The sequence below is a fragment of the Macaca nemestrina genome, chromosome 3 (genome assembly GCF_043159975.1).
Source record: "Macaca nemestrina isolate mMacNem1 chromosome 3, mMacNem.hap1, whole genome shotgun sequence".
Lineage (NCBI taxonomy): Eukaryota > Metazoa > Chordata > Mammalia > Primates > Cercopithecidae > Macaca > Macaca nemestrina.
Window position 1 is genome coordinate 85,406,907 of NC_092127.1, and position 23,443 is coordinate 85,430,349.

The following is a 23,443-nucleotide window of genomic DNA, read 5'->3' on the forward strand; positions in this document are numbered from 1 at the left end:
ATCAAAATACCAATGAAAATTGTCACAGAAATAGGAAAAACAATCCTAAAATTTTCATGAAACTATAAAAGAACCTGACTAGCTAAAGCAAGCTTGAACAAAAAGAACAAAGCTGGAGGCATTACACTACCCGACCTTAAAATATACTAAAAACAAAAGTAGTGAAATCGCATGATACTAGCATAAAAACAGACACATATACCGATGGAACAGATTAGAGAACCCAGAAATAAATCCACACTTTACACCCGACTGATTTTTAACAAATGCACCAAGAACGCACACTGGGGAAAGGACAATCTCATTAATAAATGGTGCTAGGAAAACTGGTTATGCATATGAAGACAAATGAAACTAGACCTCTGTTTTACAACACTTACAAAAATCAACTCAAAATGGACTAAAGATACGAATGTAAGACCCAAAACTACAAAACTGCTAGAAAAATATATGGGAAAATGCTTTATGACATTGATCTGGGCGAGGATATTTTGAATAAGACCTCAAAAGCAAGAGAAATAAAAGCAAAAACAGGCAAATAAGATGATGTCAAACTAAAAAACTTTTGTCCAGCAAAGGAAATAATCAACAGAGTGAAGGGACAATCTACAGAATCGGAGAAAATATTTGCAAACTATGCCTCTGACAAGTAGTTAATATCCAGAGTATAAAGGAACTCAAACAACTCAATAGCAAAAATAATACTAATAATAAAATTTTAAAATGGGTAAAGGATCTGAATAGACATTTCTCAAAAGAAGACATACAAAGGGCCAACAGGTATATGAAAAAAAAAATGCTCAACATCACTAATTATTCGAGAAACACAAATTAGAATCACAATGAGATATAATCTCATCCCAGTTAGAATGGCCATTATCAAAAAGACAAAAAATAACAAATGCTGGCAAAGATGCACAGGAAAAAGAATTCTGGTACACTATTGGTGGGACAGACTGTAAACTAGTACAGCCTTTATGGATAATAATATGGAAGTCCCTCAAAAAACTAAAAACAGAACTACCACATGATCCAGCAATTCCATTACAAGGTACATACTCAAAAGCAATGAAATTAGCATGTTGAAGAGATACCTGCACTCCTATATTCATTGCAGCACTAATCACAATAGCCAAGAAGTGGAATCAATCTAAGTGTCCACCAAGAGATGAATGGTTAAAGAAAATATGGTTATATACATAATACAATGCTAGTTAAAAATATTTTTTATGATTTATAACAGTATGTGTGAACCTAGAGGACATTATATTAAGCCAACCACAGAGGAACAAATACCACAAGATTTCAGTCATAAAAAGTGGAATCTATAAAGTTTACCTTATAGAAGTAGTGAGTGGTTACTTCTCACTAATCACTAGTAGAATAGTGGTTAACAGGGGCTGGGGAGAGTGGCAGGAGAGGGGATGGGAAGGGGCTGGTCACCAGGTCCAAATTTACAGTTTGATAGGAAGAATAAGTTGTCATATGCTATTGCACAGTAGGTTGTCTATAGTCAACAATAATGTATCGTACACTTCAAAATAGCTAAAAGAAAAGATTTTGAATGTTGTCGCTACAAAGAAATGACAAATGTTTGAGATAAATATTCTGATTACCTGATTTGATCATTTCATTATATATGTATTGAAACACACTACCCCACAAATATGTACAACCATTATCTGTTAATTATAAACAAAATAAAACACAAAAATAAAAGACCAAATGTACTTTTATGTTGCTCCTTTTTGAGTTATTTCTTACAACAAAAAGCAATTTCTTTTTTTTTTTTTTTTTGCATTGCTGATGTTGAGGGAAGACAGCACGAGCTTCTAGAATATATATTTTGAATTATATTTGCTTTAGGGTGTATATAAATCTACACTGATGCAATATTACATCCTATAAAAACATTTGTGTATGGAAATAATTTTATGGCCACTGTTGAAATAGAATGCAGTGAATAAGGCCAACAAATATCTATATTTTTCTATTAGTAGCTTATCACTAATAATTCCACAGCATAATGAAGCCTGTGCTATGATATTCATTGTACTGTGCAGTTCCCTATTATACACTTCATATTTTTGGTTACCCTAGAAGCAGCCCAATTTCTGAGCACTTTCAATTTTATATAAAATATATATGATTTAGGGAGGAATACATTATTTTCTGATCAAATTAATTCCTCATCTATTTAGCTAATGACATTGCCTCAGGCTCTATTAATTTATTGATTTTACAAATATTTATTCAGCATGTTTTATGTGCTATCTTGTTTGTAGGCACACTGAGCACTAGTTATTAAGAAACTAGGAGACAATAGATGAAATTAGATTTCTGACCAGGTAACTTACAAATCCATTTGATATACTCTCTACAATCATATCTTTTTATTACAATGAGGAAATGTCCACCTCCCCAAAGTTTGCAGAATCCATTTGCTCATACTCTGTTAAAAAGCATAAGCCTTCAGTTGTACTTGATGACCTATAGGCTTATTCCAATAGCATTCAAACACCTTTCAGCATGTTTAATTTTAGAAAATTATCTTTTGATCCTCCACCCAGCTTCCAATCTCTGTCCCTCCATTACAATCAACAAAAACATCCTTATTTCTTTTCTTATTTCAACTTTTATTTTAGATTCATGGGGTACCTGTGCAAATTTGTTCCAGGGGTATCTTGTGTGATGTTGAGATTTGGGGTCTGGATTCTATCACCCAGGTAGTGAGCACAGGACCCAACAGGTAGTTTTCCCACCTATGCTCCCCTTTCTCCTGCCTCTAGTAGTCTGCAGTATCTATTGTTCCTATTTTTACGTCCATGTGTGCTCAATGTTTAGCTTCCACTTATAAGTGAGAACGAGTGGTATCTGGTTTTCTATTTCGGTTTTAATTCATTTAGGATTGTGGCCTCCAGCTGCATCCATGCTGCTGCAAAGGACATGATTTTATTCTTTTATGGCTATGTAGTTTCCCATGGTATACATGAACCACATTTTCTTGATCCAATCTATCATTAATGGGCACCTAGGTTAATCCCATGCCTTTGCTATTGTGAATAGCATGGTGGTAATGAAGATATGAGTGCATGTGTCATTTTGATAGAATGATTTATTCTCTTTTAGGTATGCATCCAATAATATTTCATTCACACTTTAAACCTTTCCATTTAGATTTTGACTCCACAATTCCACCAGAGGTGCTCTGGTTCAGTTCAACACTAGCCTCCATGGAAACCGTCATTTCTTATCTTACTAAAACTTTGAGCAACATTCTACAGGACTGGCAATCCTCCCTCCTAAAGGAGAGGAAAACCCTTTAGTGATGTTTTTGACCACGTTATAGAAGTTTTCTTGCCAAATCTTTAACTGCGTGTTCCTCATATCCTTTCCAGCTCTTTGTCTCTATCTGACTTCAAAATGTCTGAGTTATTTGGGGCTTAATCTAGACTACTTCTCACTCTTTATTCTCTGAGTAATTTCATTCATTCCCGTGGCATTAAATATCATTCAAAATGTATGTTTCAAGCCAATATTCTCTATATGTACAATCTAAGTATACAATACATTAAGTAAACAAGAACAATTGTATTTCTTTCTTAAGCCTTTATTATCACATGGCTCAAATAGCTATTGTTTCCAAACATCCATCCTGCTAGAGACATAAACTAAGAGGAATAAAGATTATTTTAATTTAAATGTAAAATATTTTAAAGTATTTTTGTTTTATTTGTTTTAAATAGTATTTTTGAATTTTTATTATGAGCATAATAACACGAAACACTGGTAAGATAAAAATAAATACATAATGCTCCCTGCAATTAAAATGTTCATAAACTGGGTCTGAAAATCAGATACCTTCAAAAGTCAAAAGATACCTTCAAAATTCAAATATCAAGACCTATGCTAATTTCTGGGGGCACAAAGATAAATAATGCATAGGCCATGATATGGACTAAAGGAAACAGAAACATGCTTTAAAATACCACATATCTGTGTTACAAAAGATAGATATGACTTGCTAAGTCTAATTAAGAATTATTATCTCTCTAATGACCAGTGGTGATGAGCTTTTTTTCATACGTTTGTTGGCCACATAAATGTCTCTTTTGAGAAGTGTCTGTTCACATCATTTGCCCACTTACTGATGGGGTTGTCTTTTTCTTGTAAATTTGTTTAAATTCTTTGTACATTCTAGATATTAGCCCTTTGTCAGATGGATAGATTGCAAAAAAATTCTCCCGTTCTGTAAGTTGCCTGTTCACTCTGATAATAGTTTCTTTTGCTGTGCAGAAGCTCTTTAGTTTAATTAGATCCCATTTGCCATTTTGGCTTTTGTTGCCGTTGCTTTTGGTGTTTTAATCATGAAGTCTTTGCCCATGTCTACGTCCTGAATGGTGTTGCCTAGGTTTTCTTCTGGGGTTTTTATGGTTTTAGGTCTTACGTTTAATTATTTAATCCATCTTGAATTAATTTTTGTATAAGGTGTAAAGAAGGGATCCAGTTTCAGTTTTCTGCATATGGCTACCCAGTTTTCCCAACACCATTTATTAAATAGGGAATCATTTCCCCATTGCTTGTTTTGTCAGGTTTGTCAAAGATCAAACAGTTATAGATGTGTGGTGTTATTTCTGAGGCCTCTGTTCTGTTGCATTGGTTTATATATCTGTTTTGGTACCAGTACCATGGTGTTTTGGTTAATATAGCCTTGTAGTATAGTTTAAAGTCAGGTAGCCTGACACCTCCGGCTTTGTTCTTTTTCCTTAGGATTGTCTTGGAGATATGGGCTCCTTTTTGGTTCCATACGAAATTTAAAGTAGTTTTTCCAATTCTGTGAAGAAAGTCAATGGTAGTTTAATGGGGATAGCATTTAATCTATAAATTACTTTGGGCAGTATGGCCATTTTCAAGATATTGATTTTTCCTATCCATGAGCATGGAATGTTTTTCTGTTTGTGTCCTCCCTTATTTCCTTAAGCAGTGGTTTGTAATTTGATGATCATTAAAAAGTCAGGAAACAACAGATGCTGGAGAAGATGTGGAGAAATAGGAACACTTTTACACTGTTGGTGGGAGTGTAAATTAGTCCAACCATTGTGGAAGACAATGTGGCAATTCCTCAAAGAAATTCCATTTGACCCAGCAATCCCATTACTGGGTATATACCCAAAGGATTATAAATCATTCTACTATAAAGACATGCACACATATGTTTATTGCACCACTGTTCACAATAGCGAAGTATTGGAACCAATCCAAATGCCCAACAACGATAGACTGGATAAAGAAAATGTGGCACATATACACCATGGAATGCTATGCAGCCATATAAAGGGATGAGTTCACGATGTTTGCAGGGAGACTGATGAAGCTGGAAACCATCATTCTCAGCAAACTAACAAAGGAGCAGAAAACCAAACACCACGTGTTCTCACTCATAAGTGGGAGTTGAACAATGAGAACTCACGGACAAAGGAAGGGGAACATCACACACCGGGGCCTGTCAGTGGGTGGGGGGCTAGGGGAGGACTAGATGATGGGTTGATGTGTGCAGCAAACCACCATGGCACGTGTATAACTATGTAACACCTGCACATTCTGCACATGTATCCCAGAACTTAGAGTATATATAATTAAAAGAATTATTATCTAACACTTCCTGTCTGAAGAAATGAAGGGAAGTGCCAGTTGTGATGTCAGAGCCCCGGCAACAGAAACTAGTTGGCTCCCAGGTAATAAGAAGAATTTACCAACTGTCTAGGTTAGAAAAGGAAAGTTTTATTAAATGGAAAATAATGCTGCAGCGGAGTGCAGAGGGGCACTTCAGCAAGAAAGGACTGAGCACACAGCGGTAGATTTTCCTTACGGGTATTAATGAACCTAAAAGAGAGAACTTACGGGTCATTTGGACCACAATAGTCACATAGCTCATGGTAAATAATTACATTTGCAGATATGTTGGTGCCTTGATGTCAGTAAGGGTTGTATAATGAGTTTCAACATACATGCATTCTGGAGACGTATGGAAATTCTAGCTACTTAAAAATTGTGGGGAATGAACCCTTGCACCAGATGCCAGTTTTAGATAATAAGGAATTCCTCAGATGGAGTTTTGCCTCCACATAGTCTGCTTGATGGCCGGTCACCAGGTGATCTTTGCTCTCCTCAGGAAGTTATTTAGAGAGGTGAACCTGAGTTGACCTCCCAAAGAAGGGATAGAGTATTTTGTAAGAAAAAAAAAAAAAAAAAAAAAAAAAAAAAACCTGGTATCAGGACATTCCAGGCAAAGGGATAAGTATATTCAAATCATATAGATTTACTTCATTGTAACTACAAATGAGGACATTGTTTATACATCATGCTGTCTTAGTTTTCTAGATATTGTAGAGAATATATCTATGCTTAGTGATTTATCTAATTTGCTACTAGGTAAGTACAGAAAAGTATAATTTCAGATATTCTAGATTTATGCTATTTCAAAGAGCAAATAAAGTATTTACGCGTTTAAGGTTTCTTTTTAAAAAATGCAAAGGAATCTTAAGACACCGGCAGATTCAACATTTCATACTACAGTACATAAATACCACCGAATTTTTAAAAGGATGAGTTGGCTGGTTCGGTGGCTCATGCCTGTAATCCTAGCACTTTGGGAGGCCAAGGTGGGCAGATCACCTGAGGTCAGGAGTTCAAGACCAGCCTGATCAACATGGTGAAACCCCATCTCTACTAAAAATACAAAATTAGCCAGGTGTGGTAGTGCATGCCTGTAATCCCAGCTACTCAGCAGGCTGAGGCAGGAGAATCGCTTGAACCTGGGAGGCGGAGGTTGCAGTGAGCAGGATTGCTCCATTGCACTCCAGCCTAAGCAACAAGAGCGAAACTCCATCTCAAAAAGTAAATAAATAAATACACAGTTATGAGTTATAAAAATATGAGTTATGTCAACATATATTAAACATATCTGTTGGTCTGACAAAGGGTGTCAGCCTGGCCTTTTCTACCAGGCCATACTTTCAAAATACAAGATCTCTCCCTGCAACTCCTGGGTGGAGAGGAATAAGAGGGATGAGGTGACCCTATGCCATGTTGCCAGCAGGCTGGCAGTAGTTTGCAACTGTTTTCTCATTTGTACCCTCTTCTCCAGAAAAGATAATTGAGGCAGAAGTCCTCTTGACTTTCTCCCTTTCCATGGATGTCAAAGGATCTTAAATTAATTAGCTACTGAGTTAGGACTAACATAGTCCTTTCAGCAGACCTGCTTCATTCCGGGTGGCTTTGTTTGACTGTTCTTTATTACTGCATGCAGGGAGATCAGTTTTATTAAGATTGTAAGGCTTGGAGGAGTGACACCATTACCTACGTACTGGAAAAAAAAGTTGTTTTCTTCTTGCAGGGGGTGTTTGTGGTTAATTTTCTCCCTCCTGCCTCCTCCCCTTCCTCCCCTCTTTTCATGTCCTCTGGTGTAGTCTAGTATAATCTAATGAATATGTGAGGTTGTCAATGATTTATACTAATTATCCATTTGTCTTTAAATGTATTTCACATAAGTGAAGAATGTGGAAGTTGGTTGTACCATATGGACACATAAAATATTAAAAGTGTCATGTCCCTATTTCACAGTTTTCAGTTCAGATAAATCTCTCGATATTCATGTAGAGTTAGATAAGTGACTCTTCAACCTTAAGCTGCCATGCTCACTCCACCATTTCAACTTCTTGTCTTACTCTTTCACCTTTCTGCTGTAGGAAAGCCTCTCTTCTCACATAAACCTTAAATGAGCTGTTCTTTAGAGAAATAAGATTCTGTGACTGCCCTTTCACTTAAACATCCCTTAAGTATAAAATGAAGAAAGAAGAAGGGACTACTTCTAAGAGTCTTTAGAAGCACAGTGGACACAAAATGAGTTTTAGCTAATCAGAAATTAAGAAACCTGCTCATCCTAGCACTGAACTTGCCTTCGGGATCTTGAGAAATCACTGCACCTCCTTGGTGTTAAGTTCCTCATCTGTAAAATGGAGAAAGTATTAATATATTAATATAGTCTAAAGTTTGTTTTAAAGATTAAATAAGCTCATGTATTTTAAAGTTTTTAAAAGAATATAAAAATATCACAAGACTTTTACTGAAAGCAATGATAGACATGACTCCACTGACTCATCTATCAGTGCTTACCCTCAAATATGCCTTTGACTTTACCTCTCTCAAAGAATAATGTAACTATCCACGTGATTTTCTTTTGATGATTCTCAAAATGGATATTAGAACCACCTGGCCAATGCATACAGCGTAGAACTCCAAAGTGCTGAACATTGTATTCTGTAAGATAGAATCAGTATCAACAGAAATTGGTGACAGGAAGGTAGTAAAGAAAAAGATATAGAAATTGATGTTTGAAAAGTTGGTTGAGAAAAATTTTTAAATAATGTACAGGAGGGAAAATTTGAAAACATTGTTATTATACCTTGTAGAATTTATAAGACAGAAACTTAAAATACAGAGGCTAGAGCATTGACAACAATGTCTCTATTGTTGCCAAGTTACAGTGTAACAACCCAGGCCACCTCCATGTGTAAGAGCAGAAGACATTGAATAAAAAATTTCAGACTCATCCCTTCTCAACCTTTTGGCTAAGATCAAGGGTACAATATTCCAAATTCCATTCCTGTTAAAAGACTACGTTACTACTTTCTTGTAGTTCATTATGAATTAGTCCTCTTACATATTTGTCTCTACATTATGAATAGTACACTTTTATTACATTTTTGTGTTAATTTGCTAGATGTATACCTTTAAGGTAAACCACATTTAATTTCTTTAAAAAAATTCTTTTTGAAATTGGTCTTGATTATTTGGATGCCTGAAATACTGGCAAATAAATCTTTTTGTAACCGATATTTCGGGTATCCAAATAATCTATTATTTTTCCAAAGCATGGAAGTTATTTTCTGGCTATTTTCTGTTTTAGTTCTCTTCTATAAACAAGTATAATCAGCTCTGCTCCTTTAGAGGTGAATACCTAAGTGTGATAACTGAGAAGGCTTTGGTTTTAATCAAAGGGACTACTCTTCATTGTAAGTCCAAGTGACAGATTCAATTGGATTATTGAGCTGTATAAAACCAAGACAAATCTATCACTTCACTCAGCAAGCACACTTTCTGTGAGCTTGTCATTTTTTTCTGCTGCAAAGGAATTAGCATGAAAAACAGTGCTTGTGAGGAAGACAATATATAATGTAAGAAAGGCTCAAATAAAGGAAATACTAATATTGATCTATCCCTTACATTACTGAAAGCAATTCCAGGCAATCCAAACCATTCTGGAAATCTTCATTTTTACTGGGACTCTGTACAGTATTATGTTTCCTACTTTGCTGGAATGAAGCCCCGTTGTGTACTGCCCTCGGCATCTCAAACATTGTATTTGAGATGTCTGTTCAGGTTGCCATAACAAAATACCATAGACTAAGTGGCTTAAACAACAAAAACATATTCACAATTCCAAAGCCTAGAAGTGTGAGCTCAAGGTGTCAACAGAACTGGCCTGTTCTGAGACCTCTTTCCTTGTTTTGCAGATGTCTGCAACCTCATGTCTTCCCTTGCTCTTCCTTCTGTGTGTCTGTACTAATCACTTCTTTTAAACATACCTGTCATATTGGTTTAGTGCCCACCATAATAACCTCATCTTAAGTACCTCTTCAAAGATCCTGTGTCAAAATATAGTCACATTCTCAGTTACTGGGAATTGGGACATCAACATAAGAATTTGGGGAGGCTGCAATGCAACCTACAACATTCTGTCCACTCACCCCCTAACATTTCTGTCCTTCTCATGTGCAAAATATATTCACCTCATCCCAAAAGCCCCAAAAGTCTTCACCCATTCCAATATCAAAGCTAAATTCAAGTCTTATTTATATTATCATCTAATTGAGATATGGGTGAGACTCAAGGTATGATTCATCCTGAAGCAAAGTTTATCTCCAGCTGTGAACCTGTGAAACCAGAAAAGTTACTTGCTTCCAAAATGGAAAAGTGGGAAAGTCATAGAATAGACTTTCCTATTACAAAAGAGAAAAACCAGAAAGAGGAAAAGGGTGATGGATTCCAACCAAATCTGAAATCTGGCAGGACAAATTCCATTATATTTTAATGCTAAAGAATAATCTTTGCTGGCTCAATGTTATGTCCTCCAGGACCATGAGAACAATAGCTTACTCTCTTGGTCCTGGGCAGCACTCCAGCCACTCTGGACCTGAAAGAGGAGACACCCCTACCTCACAGCCTGTGTGCTCTGGACCCGTGGTGGCAGCAGCAGCCCTGCCAACCTCTGATTCACCTTTAGGGTCATTGTCCTTTTTTCTTGAAGGATAATACATGTTTGTAGCTGGGTAGCTCTACTGACCTGTCCGATAGAATCGCAGAAGTCTGGCTGCCTTCCTTAATTTCACCCTGTATCTGTCCCCTTCAGTCAAAATCTGGCAGCATTTCTACTAGTATAACCCCGTAATTTTTCCTGTCTTCTGCAGAGATACCTGATTAGATCCATAGGTCATATTCCTATAATCTCTTTATCAAATGCTTTTCCACCCATACCTTTAGTGTTTGCTCCAGAACATGCTTTCTCATTTTTTACAATGTGGATCGGCTGAAAATTTTCCAGATCTTTAAGTTCTGGTTCCTTTTTGCTTACAAATGTCTTTTCAACTTATTTCTTTCCTCTAACAATTTGCTACAAGTAGAAACCAGGACATACCTCCAACACTTTGCTTAGGAAAGTTCTCAGCTAAATATCCAAGTTCATCACTTAAAAATTCTACTTTCTGCAAAATATTAAAGCACAATTTGGCCAAGTTCTTTGTTGCTTTATAACAATAACTGCCTTTTTTTTCAGGGTCCAATAACATATTTCTCATTTCCATCTGAGATTTCACAAGAAGCACCTTTAATGTTCATATTTCTGTCAACATTCTATTCATGATGATATCTGTATATCTCTGAGACTATAAAAATCTTTCTCTATTGCTGTCGTCTTTTTCTTCTGAAACTTCATTAGAATTGCCTTTAGTGTTCATCTTTCTACCAGCATTCTCTTCAAAGCAATCTAGGCTTTTTCTTACATCTCAGAATTTTTCCAGCCTGTACCAGTTACCCAGTCTCAGAGCCTCTTTCCCATGTTTAGGCATTTGTTACAGCAGCACCTCGCCTCTCATTACCAAATTATGTATTAGTTTTCCAGGACTTCCATAAGAAAATACCACAAACTGGATGGCTTTAAGAACAGAAGTTTACTTTCTCACAATTCTAGAAGGTACAAGTCCAAGATCAAAGTGACAGTGGGGTTTGTTTCTTCAAAGACATCTCTCCTTAGCATACAGATGCCTGTCTTTCTCCCTGTCCTTACATGATCTTCCGTTTCTGTGTCTATTTCCTGACCTCTTCTTCTTAGAAGGACACCAGTCATATCAAATTAGGGTTCACCTTAATGACCTAATTTTAACTGAATTCCTTTTTTAAAGACACTATCTCTAAGTATAGACACACTCCGAGGTACCAAGAATTAGAACATTGACTTATGTATTTTGTGGGGGCCACAATTCAGGCCATTAAAAGCCTCTATAAGTTTTTATCTCTAACCATGATGCCATAAAATCCATCTTTATTTTTTCTAATTTAATGTACTTACTTTTCTAATGCCATCAATCTTGTCTTCCTTTTTGTGGTTGCATCTTTTCCTTTGGTTTCATACCACTATAGGCCTGAAATCTTATAGTGCTCGCAAAGATCAAGTTTACATTGAAAACATAAAATTACTTTAAAAAGGAAACATGACCAATGAAATGTAAAGAAATAGATTGCAAGCACAACACAACACACACACACGTGCGCACACACACACACACATATATTTTCCATAATTGCATATACATGCACACAGGTTTTTTCATTTGCTTGGGCTTGACATAATTTCTTATAGGCATTGCTCTAGGCTAATGTTAACTGAATGTGCATGTTAGTTGGATTTGGCAACAGTGCCCAATTTCTTAGATGACACTCACAGAAAATGCCTATATTCTCACCCAGTCCTGAAATTACTGGCCAAATTTATCTTCCGAGCCATCCTGCACTCTGCAAAATATCATGTGATACTGAAATTCTTTTTTCTTTGAAAGTGAAGCACCAAAAGCCAAACCTAAATAGCCTATGAAGTAATACTTTCAATTTTGATGCTTTTTATTAATTTTTAAAACATCTTACCCTTTAGTATATTATTTTATCTTCCAATTTGTGATTAGAAAAAAAAATGGCTTGAAATTTTTACTTAAAGGAAAATAATGATTCATTTGAGAACACTTGTGCAGAGGACAGATATGAACAAGTGGTAGGGTGTGGTCCATGGGATGATTCTTCAAAACATATGCTCTAAGGAGATTCTAACCAAAACAAGAAGTTTTGTTTTGTTTTGTTTTTTGTCACACCAAGCTGACCATTTTTATTCTAAGCATTTAGAAAGAATCAATCCTGTACCAAAGAATATGACCCCTAGAGTTTTCTAAATAGTTGTCAGCATTTTAGTTAATTTCCTAAACTAATTTTTGCTTTTAAAACCCAAACCTCAAAATCATCCATCCTACACTAATTTAATGTGATAGATAAGAACAGCTGTAGGCATTTCAGTCTAATCTGTACGGTATACAAAAATCTAAGCTCTTTCCCCTTCGATACATGAAGGAGAGGTATCCAAAGTTTATTCTCACTAATATATGAGGACATGCAATTCCATCCTGCCTATGTAGTTAGATTCTTAACTGCTAAAAATAGGCACTATAACTTTGTAAGGGCTACATTACATGTCCCCACTTTCCTCCTTCATCCTGCTTGCAAGTTTCCAAGGATAATGGGTGGCTACCCACTTAATAACATTATTAAGACATGATGAGAGATTTGAACTTTCTCTGTCCCAGATTGTCATCTTGATCTTGCCTAAAAATCTCAAGATTCTGAAAGTTCACCACCTGATTCTTTTTTCTCTTTAACAGTTCATAGCCTGTCTGCCCTGTTACCATTGTTCAGCCATGCAATAGAGTGGTAATTGCTCATAGTACCTGCACATCTATCATTGCTCAAGCTTCATGCTTCAAAGAGTTCTTTTCTTTGGCATTTTATCAGGAGGGTGATTTCAATTTTGTGATTTCAGCATTTCACAAAGCAGACAATTTCTCCCACCCAAGAGCCTACGTTTGCATTCACATCAAAACTAGGGTCCAGAGAGTTCATCGTCTGAAATAACACTACAAGATTTTGTAAGCAGAGAGCCAAGGTAACAGTATTACATGGAAATAAGTACAGAAAATATATTATAGCTGCTGTTTCACTTTTAAAAAATGCTGTAGGGTATTTTAAACTTTTCTTAAAATTTTTAAAATATGTTTATAAATCTTTCACAACAAGTCCTAAAGGCCCTCTGTATGTGAGTTAGAAGCTATCTGAAGTCTCTGTTCCATTTTCCACATGCATTTTAATTTTTGCATGTTTTTCTGAACTTTTGGCACTTTGAAAATGGAAATTTATCTAAAAGGACTCTGATAGCCTTAGCAGGTTTTCAGCAATTGTCAGAAAACAATTTTGTGCATAGGGAGTTTGTAGTCAGTCTATATAAAATGATTCAAATACAATTTATGTTAACATTCTCAAAGATATTTTACTTGCTCTTAACATTTGCTTAGAGTGAAATCTAATGCTTTCATGTGCCCCATAAAAATAATTATATTAGGCCGGGTGTGGTGGCTCACACCTGTAATCCCAGAACTTTGGGAGGCCGAGGTGGGTGGATCACAAGGTCAGGAGTTTGAGACCAGCCTGGCCACTATGGTGACACCCCTTCTCTACTAAAAATACAAAAATTAGCCAGGCGTGGTGGCGCACTCCTGTAATCCCAGCTACTAGGGAGGCTGAGGCAGAAGAATTACTTGACCCCAGAAGGCGGAGGTTGCAGTGAGCCAAGATTGCGCCACTGCACTCCATCCTAGGTGACAGAGTAACTCCATCTCAAAAAAAAAAAAAAAAAAGAAAAAGAAAAAGTTATATCATTTTTGGACTCATTCTCTTTTTAAATTTGTTTGCCTTGAAAGCAAAAATAGCAGTAAATTCCATGCTCATTTTACATACACATGGTCATCTTAAATGAAAAACAAATGATACTAGTAATTGATGACTGAGTAAAATCTTAGACATTACTTAACTGTCTGTGTCTTTCAGTTTCTTTTGTTTTATAGTCACTTTCACTTGTTCATTTAAAACATTTCTGAGTACCCTTTATGTATGAAGTCCAGTCTAGGTGCCAGAAATACAAATGAACAAAACAAACAGAAAATCCTTGCTCTTTTACAGTCCAGCATCAGGAGACACAAAATAAAGAAAAAACATAACAAACTGAAGAGAAAGAGCAAGCTAAGAGGTTCTGGAAGGGCTGAAAGGGCAGATTGCGATTTTAAATCAGTTGGTCAGAATAGCACTCAAAAAAAAATGACAATTGTGCAATGACTTGAAGGAGGCGAGGTACTTAAACCCTGGGAATCATGGTTAAAAGAGTGTTCTAGGTAGAGAGAGGAGCCAAGGAAAATTATGGCTGGAGCTTAACTACCCTGTTCAAGGAATAGTAGAATGCTCACAAATTCAACAATGAAAACATCAATAGACCCATTTCATTTAGTCTAATATCCTTTGAACCTACAGTTAGTAGGCATGTATTGAGTCAGTCTTTGTTAAAATAAGCTAGTAGATTCTCATAAATACTATTTTAAATTTTATCTGCACATGTTCATACTCAACATTTCAATGCATGCATTTTTATTAAAATTGTACATTTTCTTTTTTTTTCATTATATTGTAAACTTCTGGATAAGGAATTGGTCCACTATTTTTCTCAATGTTATTTTCTAGACTCAAGGTATTTGACAGATATTTTTATCTGTAAACAGAGGGTAAAAAGAAAAGAAAGATCTTTCTTAGTTACACAAATCACAGTGGTCAGAGCTTTGGGTTTTTGCCTCAATTTGCTAATGTGCAATTGAAAGACAATTAATTAATTAAATATGTAAAATATTGCATAAATGTAAATTAAATTACATCACTTGTTTTTCACAAATATATGAATTATGAATAGGAAATCTGAGAAATAAAATGCAGAAATGCAAAAGTAGTTCCTCAGAAGAAAGCAATGTAATTTGAAGAACACTGGGAAAATCAAAAGATGTTATATGTTGTGGCCAGTGATGACATTTCGTGAGCTGTTGACCTGGATTTTCATCTCTGATCGCCAGTTTCCATCTGCTCAGTGCTGGTCACCTGGATGGTACAGTAGTTTGGCCCTTAGGAAAGAGTTACCTTCCACATTGATCCATTTCATGCTTTATCTGTTTCTAAAATCATGTCTCTCGTGACTAAACCTTGCCAACCTTCATCTGAATCCCTAATTTGCAGTCAAATGACAAGTCCATTTTATAAATACTGTATCTTACTAGTTCTGAGGTGCCTCATAGGCCCTTTACATCAGAGCTTTCCCTGATTTGTTTTAATCTGACTGCAGGTAAGCTTCAAAATTATTTAGCTTAAAGTATCTTATTTTAAACTTTTTACTATTTCCAGATTCCCAAAAGAGACATGAACGTATTTAGCAGATAGATTGATTCTGAGAAATATCAAACGAGATACTCAGAGAATATTATTTTAAATGAAAAGCCAAGCTGCTCAGTGTTTAATACCTCTGATTCTACCTTTCTTATAAACACAGACAATGGAATAGATTTTATTTTATTTAGAGACACACAAAACATCCTTCATTTCAACCTCCTGCTACAAACTGTACATTGCTATTTATTATTCATTCGTTCTATATCTATTTATCTCAGCTATATACCAAGGACTGTGGTAGATGCTGGGAGTAAAAAGACAGTTAAGACTATTCTGTCTTCAGGAATTTTAGGCCTAGTGGAAGAGAAGTAATAGCTGACATTCTACTTTGATTAGAGCTGTCCAGGATATTATCATTCACAAGTATACAATCAAAGGAAATGGCCTATGCTTACCAAAGTCATAAAAGCTAATGCATAAAACAGTTGCATAAACCAATAACCTATTTGCAAATCTGAAGTTAGTATTTTCCTCACACTAATGTGAATATTTACATATAATCACTATTTGGGGAAATCTTCCCCAATATCAGATTATAAGAGAAACCAAATTAATATTCATAAGGTTGCATAGTGAGCAGTCTATTAAAGAAATCTGAATAGTCTTAAGCTATAGTCAGGCTATAAAAGAGTACTAACTTGAACAAGCCCAGCCCTAGCAGCCTAGTAAACCTCCATAGTGACTTACTTGATTTCCTGGAGATAATGTCTCCACTATTGTACAATGCAGGCTACACAGCCACATCCTAGTTCCTATCTCTCTCTGTTCCAGGCTTTCTGGGTTTTTGTAAACACTTATTTTCTTCAAGCCAATCAAAATATATTTGTCTGTGTTTGAGTTAGCACTACCCATTCACTTAGATAGGTAGAAATGAATAGTGACATAGCATACTTTCTTGAGACTTACCTTAGGCAACTGTCCCTATATTGCTTCACCATTTTTTAATATATTGACTGTTCCCTAGGCATGATGTGTATTATCAGAAAAGCATGATTTGCAATAAGCTGTTGGAACTATTATATTCAATGAGTATTATGTTTGTAAAAAATGACTTTTTTTCTTTATAGGTTGTCAAAATGATGATTATTGTTGTCGTGACATTTGCTATCTGCTGGCTGCCCTATCATATTTACTTCATTCTCACTGCAATCTATCAACAACTAAATAGATGGAAATACATCCAGCAGGTCTACCTGGCTAGCTTTTGGCTGGCAATGAGCTCAACCATGTACAATCCCATCATCTACTGCTGTCTGAATAAAAGGTAATAACAAAACGAAATGCAAGTTGCTTGTCACACCCGCCTTCGCTGGAAACATACAATGTTCCATTTTCTTGGTGCAAATTCAAAGTGCAGAAGGAAGGGAAAATTTAAGAATTCTCTGAAAGAGGCACAGGCTTTATCTTTTAAGACCCCCATACACACTTTATAAAGCACCCCACATTAATAATTAGATGCCCCAAACAATGTTCTTGGGGTTCTAACTGGATGATTCTTCTATGGGCCAACTTCTTCCTCCAAAAGCTCAGAATTTTACCTGCCAAAGAAAAAGAAGTACCCTCATGATTGAAGGAGAACTGAAAATATACTCAAATCTTCAAAGAAATGAAGATACTTCCTAGAAATTCTTGAATAATTTCTGTAAGATGGAGAGATGATGGCATATGTGAGCAGACTTTATTAAAAAGGATACGTTGTAAATAAATAAACTTTGAAGTAGAAGGTTTTGTAAAAACAAGGGGAGCTCCAATCCTCCTTCCTGCATGGTGAGGTGGGGTAAGTAAGAGAGCAGGCAGCCTCCATGGAGATGGCTTGTGAAGAAATCATGGTGGTCAAGGGAAAGATGTTTATAAAGTTAAAAAATGAAAAGTGAGAATATTTATAGTCAAATGTAAAACTAGAAAAAAATGATAAAATCTGCTTTCCAGATAAAATCACGTTGGTTTTATTGGTCAGCACATGAAGGGGTAGGGTTAAATTTCATAGGGTTGGTAAGTCCTGCAATAAGTCAATGTGGTTTTTTTGCAAGTAGAATTGGGACTTTATGTAAGTAACTGCATGAATTAAATCCTAAGCTCTCTCTTCCCAGTTGGGGCTCTACCACACTGTGCCTTAAGTTTGTTAAATATTTAATTAATTCTTGCCTTTTTTTTTCACTAATTGCATAAGCCATATCTCAATTCCCGCCACCCCACAAGCATTACATCCACTTTTAATCAACTTCATTTAAAGGTTTACAAAGATAAGGATTTTGTACTTTCATACATGATTAGATAAAAACCATCAAGATTAGCAATTAATTCTAACATTAAATGAGACTTTATAAATGTGTAATCATTTCTGAAAGGAGCTATTTTGAAATATATCATTTTTAAGTGCCTTAATTAGCCAGCCTAATTCAATTATATTTATGTAAATGTATAAAATTATTTTAGAAAAATATGCTGTTTCTTTACTAAATTGGTTACCTGATGCTATGTGTTTGCTATTGATGACTTCTCACTGGTGGGAATGAGATGCTTTTCATTGCTGGGAATCAATGCTTCTCATTAATGGGAAATTAATTTCCATTCAATTCAATTCAAACAAGAACTAAAAGACTAACAACAATACTGTGACACCAATTCTAAGTTTGGCTAAAAACCAAACTCAAAAACTGAGTTGTTATAAACTACCTTAAGTAGAATTTTCTGTGGCAGCTGAAAGACATATCTGCTTGAAAAAAACAACTTTTTCTTTCCGTGGCCTGCTTTTCCTCAGATTTCGAGCTGGCTTCAAGAGAGCATTTCGCTGGTGTCCTTTCATCAAAGTTTCCAGCTATGATGAGCTAGAGCTCAAGACCACCAGGTTTCATCCAACCCGGCAAAGCAGTATGTACACCGTGACCAGGATGGAGTCCATGACAGTGATGTTTGACCCCAGCGATGCAGATACCGCCAGGTCCAGTCGGAAGAAAAGAGCAACGCCAAGAGACCCAAGTTTCAATGGCTGCTCCCGCAGGAATTCCAAATCTGCCTCCACCACTTCAAGTTTCATAAGCTCACCCTATACCTCTGTGGATGAATAGCCTTAATTTCATTTACTGAGGTAAAAGATTAGTATGAGTCTATCATGGTGCCAATCTAGGCCCCCATTCTCTTATTTATCGGTCCTGTCCTATATACTCTCTAGAAACAGAAAGCAATTTTTAGGCAGATATGGTCAAATTGAGAAAGGTAGCATATAAATGTGACAAAAACACTAATAAAATGTTAGCCTCCACCCAAAATAAAATGGGCTTTAAATTTATTCTTTGAAAACTCTAAATTATTATATGCAACAAACAAAAATATGTCAGAAAAAAACTATCTCATTTACAAATTGCAATATACATTTGTGACATTAAAATGACATATAGTTTTTCCAAGAGATTAAAGAATCTTTAAAACATAATATCATAAGTGAAGGGAAACAAAATCTACATAAAATGGACTTTTTTTGCCTAGAGAAATAAAATGGGAAAAAAAGTTAAATGATTCATTTTCCCACTAGAGTAACAGAAAATTAACCTCAAGAAATAGGAACTGAAAATCTTTGCTCAAGAAAACTCATTTTGTAGAATGTAAAGGTTTAAAGATTTAAAGATTTCTTCCATGGCATTTAACTGAAAAGGAAATCTAGTTAAATCATTAGGCAAATGTATATTTCATTCTCTTGATTTTTTTTTTTTGTGTGAGAGTGAAATTTTTAAAAATTATATACTTTTTGACCATTACTTATTTTTAAATGCCAAGCTAAAAAGTAGTCAAAGTTAGGACCTTAAAAAATATAAAGAAAATTCCTATCATTCTTTTTATTTTTCACAGATTTTTTAAATGCTAGATTATAAAACAGTAAAGGTATATTCCAATAAATAGGGGAAGAATACTATTCGTGTTCTCTTCCTCTCCCCTCACTGGATATAGAATAAGGACTAGGAGAAATTATCAGAAAATATCTTCAAAGGCGACTCCTTAGGGAAAAAAAGTCCTAAGTGTGACAAAAGAAAATATGGTTGAAAAATACCAATATATGGTACATATGAGCAAACCAGGCAAAGTGTGGAAAGGTGAGTTACCTCTTGGAAAACAAACCTGCACAATAGTTCGGATATGTGTGAACTGAGCAAGAGGGTGAGTCTAACACACCTCCTTCCACAGCTGAGCAAGAGGGTGAGTCTAACACACCTCCTTCCACACAGAGACCTTTCCTTTAATTTCCTTAGATTATTCAGAAGTCTTACCAGAAAGAAATGAGATAATAGTCCTAAGAAAGCATCAATTTTACTACAAGAAGATATATACTATCACATTTCTAAGACTCATAACATAACAATAAATACTTTTAAGTAAAAAGTAACATCCAGACCTCAGTGCTTATAGATCATCTTTCCTTGAATTAGGGATACGGTCAGTCCTGCTCAAGAAAGCAGAAACTTTTTGAGAATGTGAATGTGTAGTACAAACTTCTCCTTTAAACTATTCAGTTTGATTTTTACAGATATTTGTCTAAAATAATATTCTCTAACACTTTGTTGTTGTGCCTCCACCAATATTAAAACAAAATATTTTTGAAGAACAGAAAAAAAGCAAATATTCAATGGCAAATCATGGTCTATTTCTCAAACCTCTTCCCTATTTTGGAGCCAAAACCAGAAATGTCCAATTGTTACAAAGTGTTCAAAGTCTAACCAAGCTAAACATATGTGTTCCAGCTGAATTTCTTCTGATGATACCAATAAACAAAGAGACACACACACATACAAATGTGCCTACACATTCAATCATTTAATGAATGCAACAACTTCAAAGAATTAAAATCGAATACTGAAATAATAAGTGGTCATTACAGCATTCCCATATGCTCAATAAATTCTGTGAAGCTTGTGTGCATGTTTTAAATAAGCAAATTGATTATTATGTAGTATCTAATTGTTTGACTATAATGTTTTTGAATGTTCATTCTTAAAACATATGAATGTTTACCATACAATGTAAAAGTGTCAAGAAAAAGCCTAATATGTAAAAACAGTTATCATTTTCTTAAATTTGTAAATGACATGGTACTAACATTAATTAGTGTTTTAGACATATGGAACCATATTCAGCTGTAAAATAAGAATGTAAAGTTTAGCCCTCAAATTTAAGGTCATCAGCCACTACCCAAGTATCATACATTTGAAAAATGTAACTCCTGGCCCTCACATATTAGAGAAATTCAGTAGAATTTTCTAAGACATTTATTTCTAAGGAAAAATATTGGCCTCGTCAGTTGGATTGTTGGTTTGGTTCGGCTTCTGTGAACATACTGATTGCTGTGTTGCTTACCGAGCACCTCGATTCTAGTGTGACAGAAATACTCAAGGTTCGGACAGTATTTTTTCAATGCTCTCCAGAAAAAAAGCTGGCATCATTCACTTACTGCTCATGGCCCTTAAACTGAGTCCTATAGGCAGAATTTTTTAAGTTCAAAAATTTAAACAGTAATAATAAAACAAGAGTGAAATACAAAAGAGAAGATTTTCACCTTTCTGTCTGAATGTTGACGGTAAGAATTACAGAATAATGCACAAAATCAAATTCAGTGGGATTCATTTTTATTTTATTTTATTTATTTATTTATTATTATTATTTTTTTTGAGACGGAGTCTCGCTCTGTCGCCCAGGCTGGAGTGCAGTGGCCGGATCTCAGCTCACTGCAAGCTCCGCCTGCCGGGTTCAGGCCATTCTCCTGTCTCAGCCTCCTGAGTAGCTGGGACTACAGGCGCCCGCCACCTCGCCCGGCTAGTTTTTTTTTTTTTTTTTTTGTATTTTTTAGTAGAGACGGGGTTTCACCGTGTTAGCCAGGATGGTCTCGATCTCCTGACCTAGTGATCCGCCCGTCTCGGCCTCCCAAAGTGCTGGGATTACAGGCTTGAGCCACCGCGCCCGGCCCAGGGATTCATTTTTAAATAAAATCATGCCAGTGTTTTCATATTTGCTAAGCTTTGAAAGAATCTGCCTTCAAAATTTACTCTACCCTCTGTTTCTAAAGTTCAGTGTGAATCTTTCCATTGTTTGGAGGCAAACACTAGCTCAGACTACTAGGCAGATGGTTAAAACAGCCCAGGTTTTTTTATTTAGATCAGTATCAGAAAACTTCAAAATATTTTTTAAAGAAATATGAAAGAATCAAAAAGGTTTACATCATTGCAAGGATTCTCTTTTAAACAAAACACATTAAATCAAAAATAAACATTGCTTACTATTTTGCATCTGGACAAAGTACAAGATATTGAAATTACCTGTATGGGAAAAGATTAAAGCAGACATAATTATTACAGAAGCCACTCTCACACTTCTTTATTTTTTACCAAGTATAGTATACTGTTGCATTATTCAGGCTTCTAACTTTATGATGGTGACATTTCTGACCCAACAGCCGAATTCATGTCCTTTTCCAGATCATGCCAATGTCTTAGAAACAGCGAACTGAGCAATTTCAAAGTGAATCCCACCCTTACAAAGCACATAAAGAATACCTAGAAGCTTGGTATCAAGCCTATGAAATACAAAATGAATGTGAAAAATAAATGCTGGCCAACTCAACATATGAATTTAGTTTTTGTATATGCAAAAGTTTCCTCTAAAATTTTCTGATTAGTACCTGGTAAACTATTTCATCAAATAGAAAAGCAGGAGAATTACAAACATTTCTCACACTTCTAACAGTAACAATTTCCTACTTGTCATTGATAATGTGTCAAAAGCTAAGGAAATCCAGAATGACAGGGACCATGTAGAATAATAAGGTTGGAATAATTTCCCTTAAGGCCAAGCAGGAATAAAGAATAAAGTTCAGTAGGGCTGCACAAGGTCATTAGTTTTGTGTTTTAATACATATATAGAGAGGTGAAAAATCTGTTTATATAAGAAGTCAATGTATATACAGTTTGTAGTGAATAAAGTATTTTCAAGTTGTGGTAATTATACTGAATATGTTTAACATATTTACACCCTTTGCATATGTGATAATGTGACAGATTTAATTTCTATTTTTTCTTTAAAACCATTAAAACTAATATTAAAACTAAAAGAAGTCTTACTATTTTCCTATTGGCTAGTAAAATATATGTTATGGAGGGTCCTCTCTTTTCTAAACATACTCACCCAACCATTCCTCAAAAACTACATTGTGCTTCCTTGTTGATTTTTCCTCATAGAAATGTCTAATTTTCCTAAGTTATTGATTCAGAAAAAAAATTATGGGGACACAATTCTCAAAATACAAAAAGAAATTCTGCTTAGAGAGCCAGTGAATTGGAAGGGAGGGCCAAAACTGCATGTAGCTGGGTAATGAAGCATAGAATTTTAGAGTTGTGACAACCAGGATAGTCCAATCAACAGACATGGGTTACATCCGATCTTCACTAACAGTTTACTAGAGGACTTCAAGCAAGGGGTTCTCTGCTCTGAGCTTCACTTAATTCATCAGCAAAGAAGGGAAAAATAATAATTTCTTCAAAGTACTGATGTGAGAATTAAATGAGCTAATGCATAAATAGGGCAAAGCCAAACAAAAAAACAAATGTTCAAAAAAATTATTACAATAGTCTCCACCCCATTTCCTTTATACAGTTGATTCTCAATAAAGTAACCAGAAAGATTATTTAAAAACAGCATCACATCATCTTGTCCCTCTACTCAAAACCCTCTACTGCCTTCCCATTTAACTCAAAGGAAAAGCCAAAAT

At 35.3% G+C, this 23,443-nt stretch overlaps 1 protein-coding gene across 1 annotated transcript in view; it reads left to right on the plus strand.

The window, feature by feature from the left end:
- The window catches only part of LOC105486322 (tachykinin receptor 3), a 113,478-nt gene extending 91,952 nt beyond the window's left edge, over positions 1 to 21,526 (plus strand). The window contains exons 4-5 of the mRNA XM_011749149.3: positions 16,761 to 16,957; positions 18,455 to 21,526. Coding sequence (XP_011747451.2) covers positions 16,761 to 16,957; positions 18,455 to 18,761 — 504 coding nt within the window. The 3' untranslated portion in view covers positions 18,762 to 21,526. The remainder of the gene's footprint in view (positions 1 to 16,760; positions 16,958 to 18,454) is intronic.
- Positions 21,527 to 23,443: the final 1,917 nt, after the last annotated feature.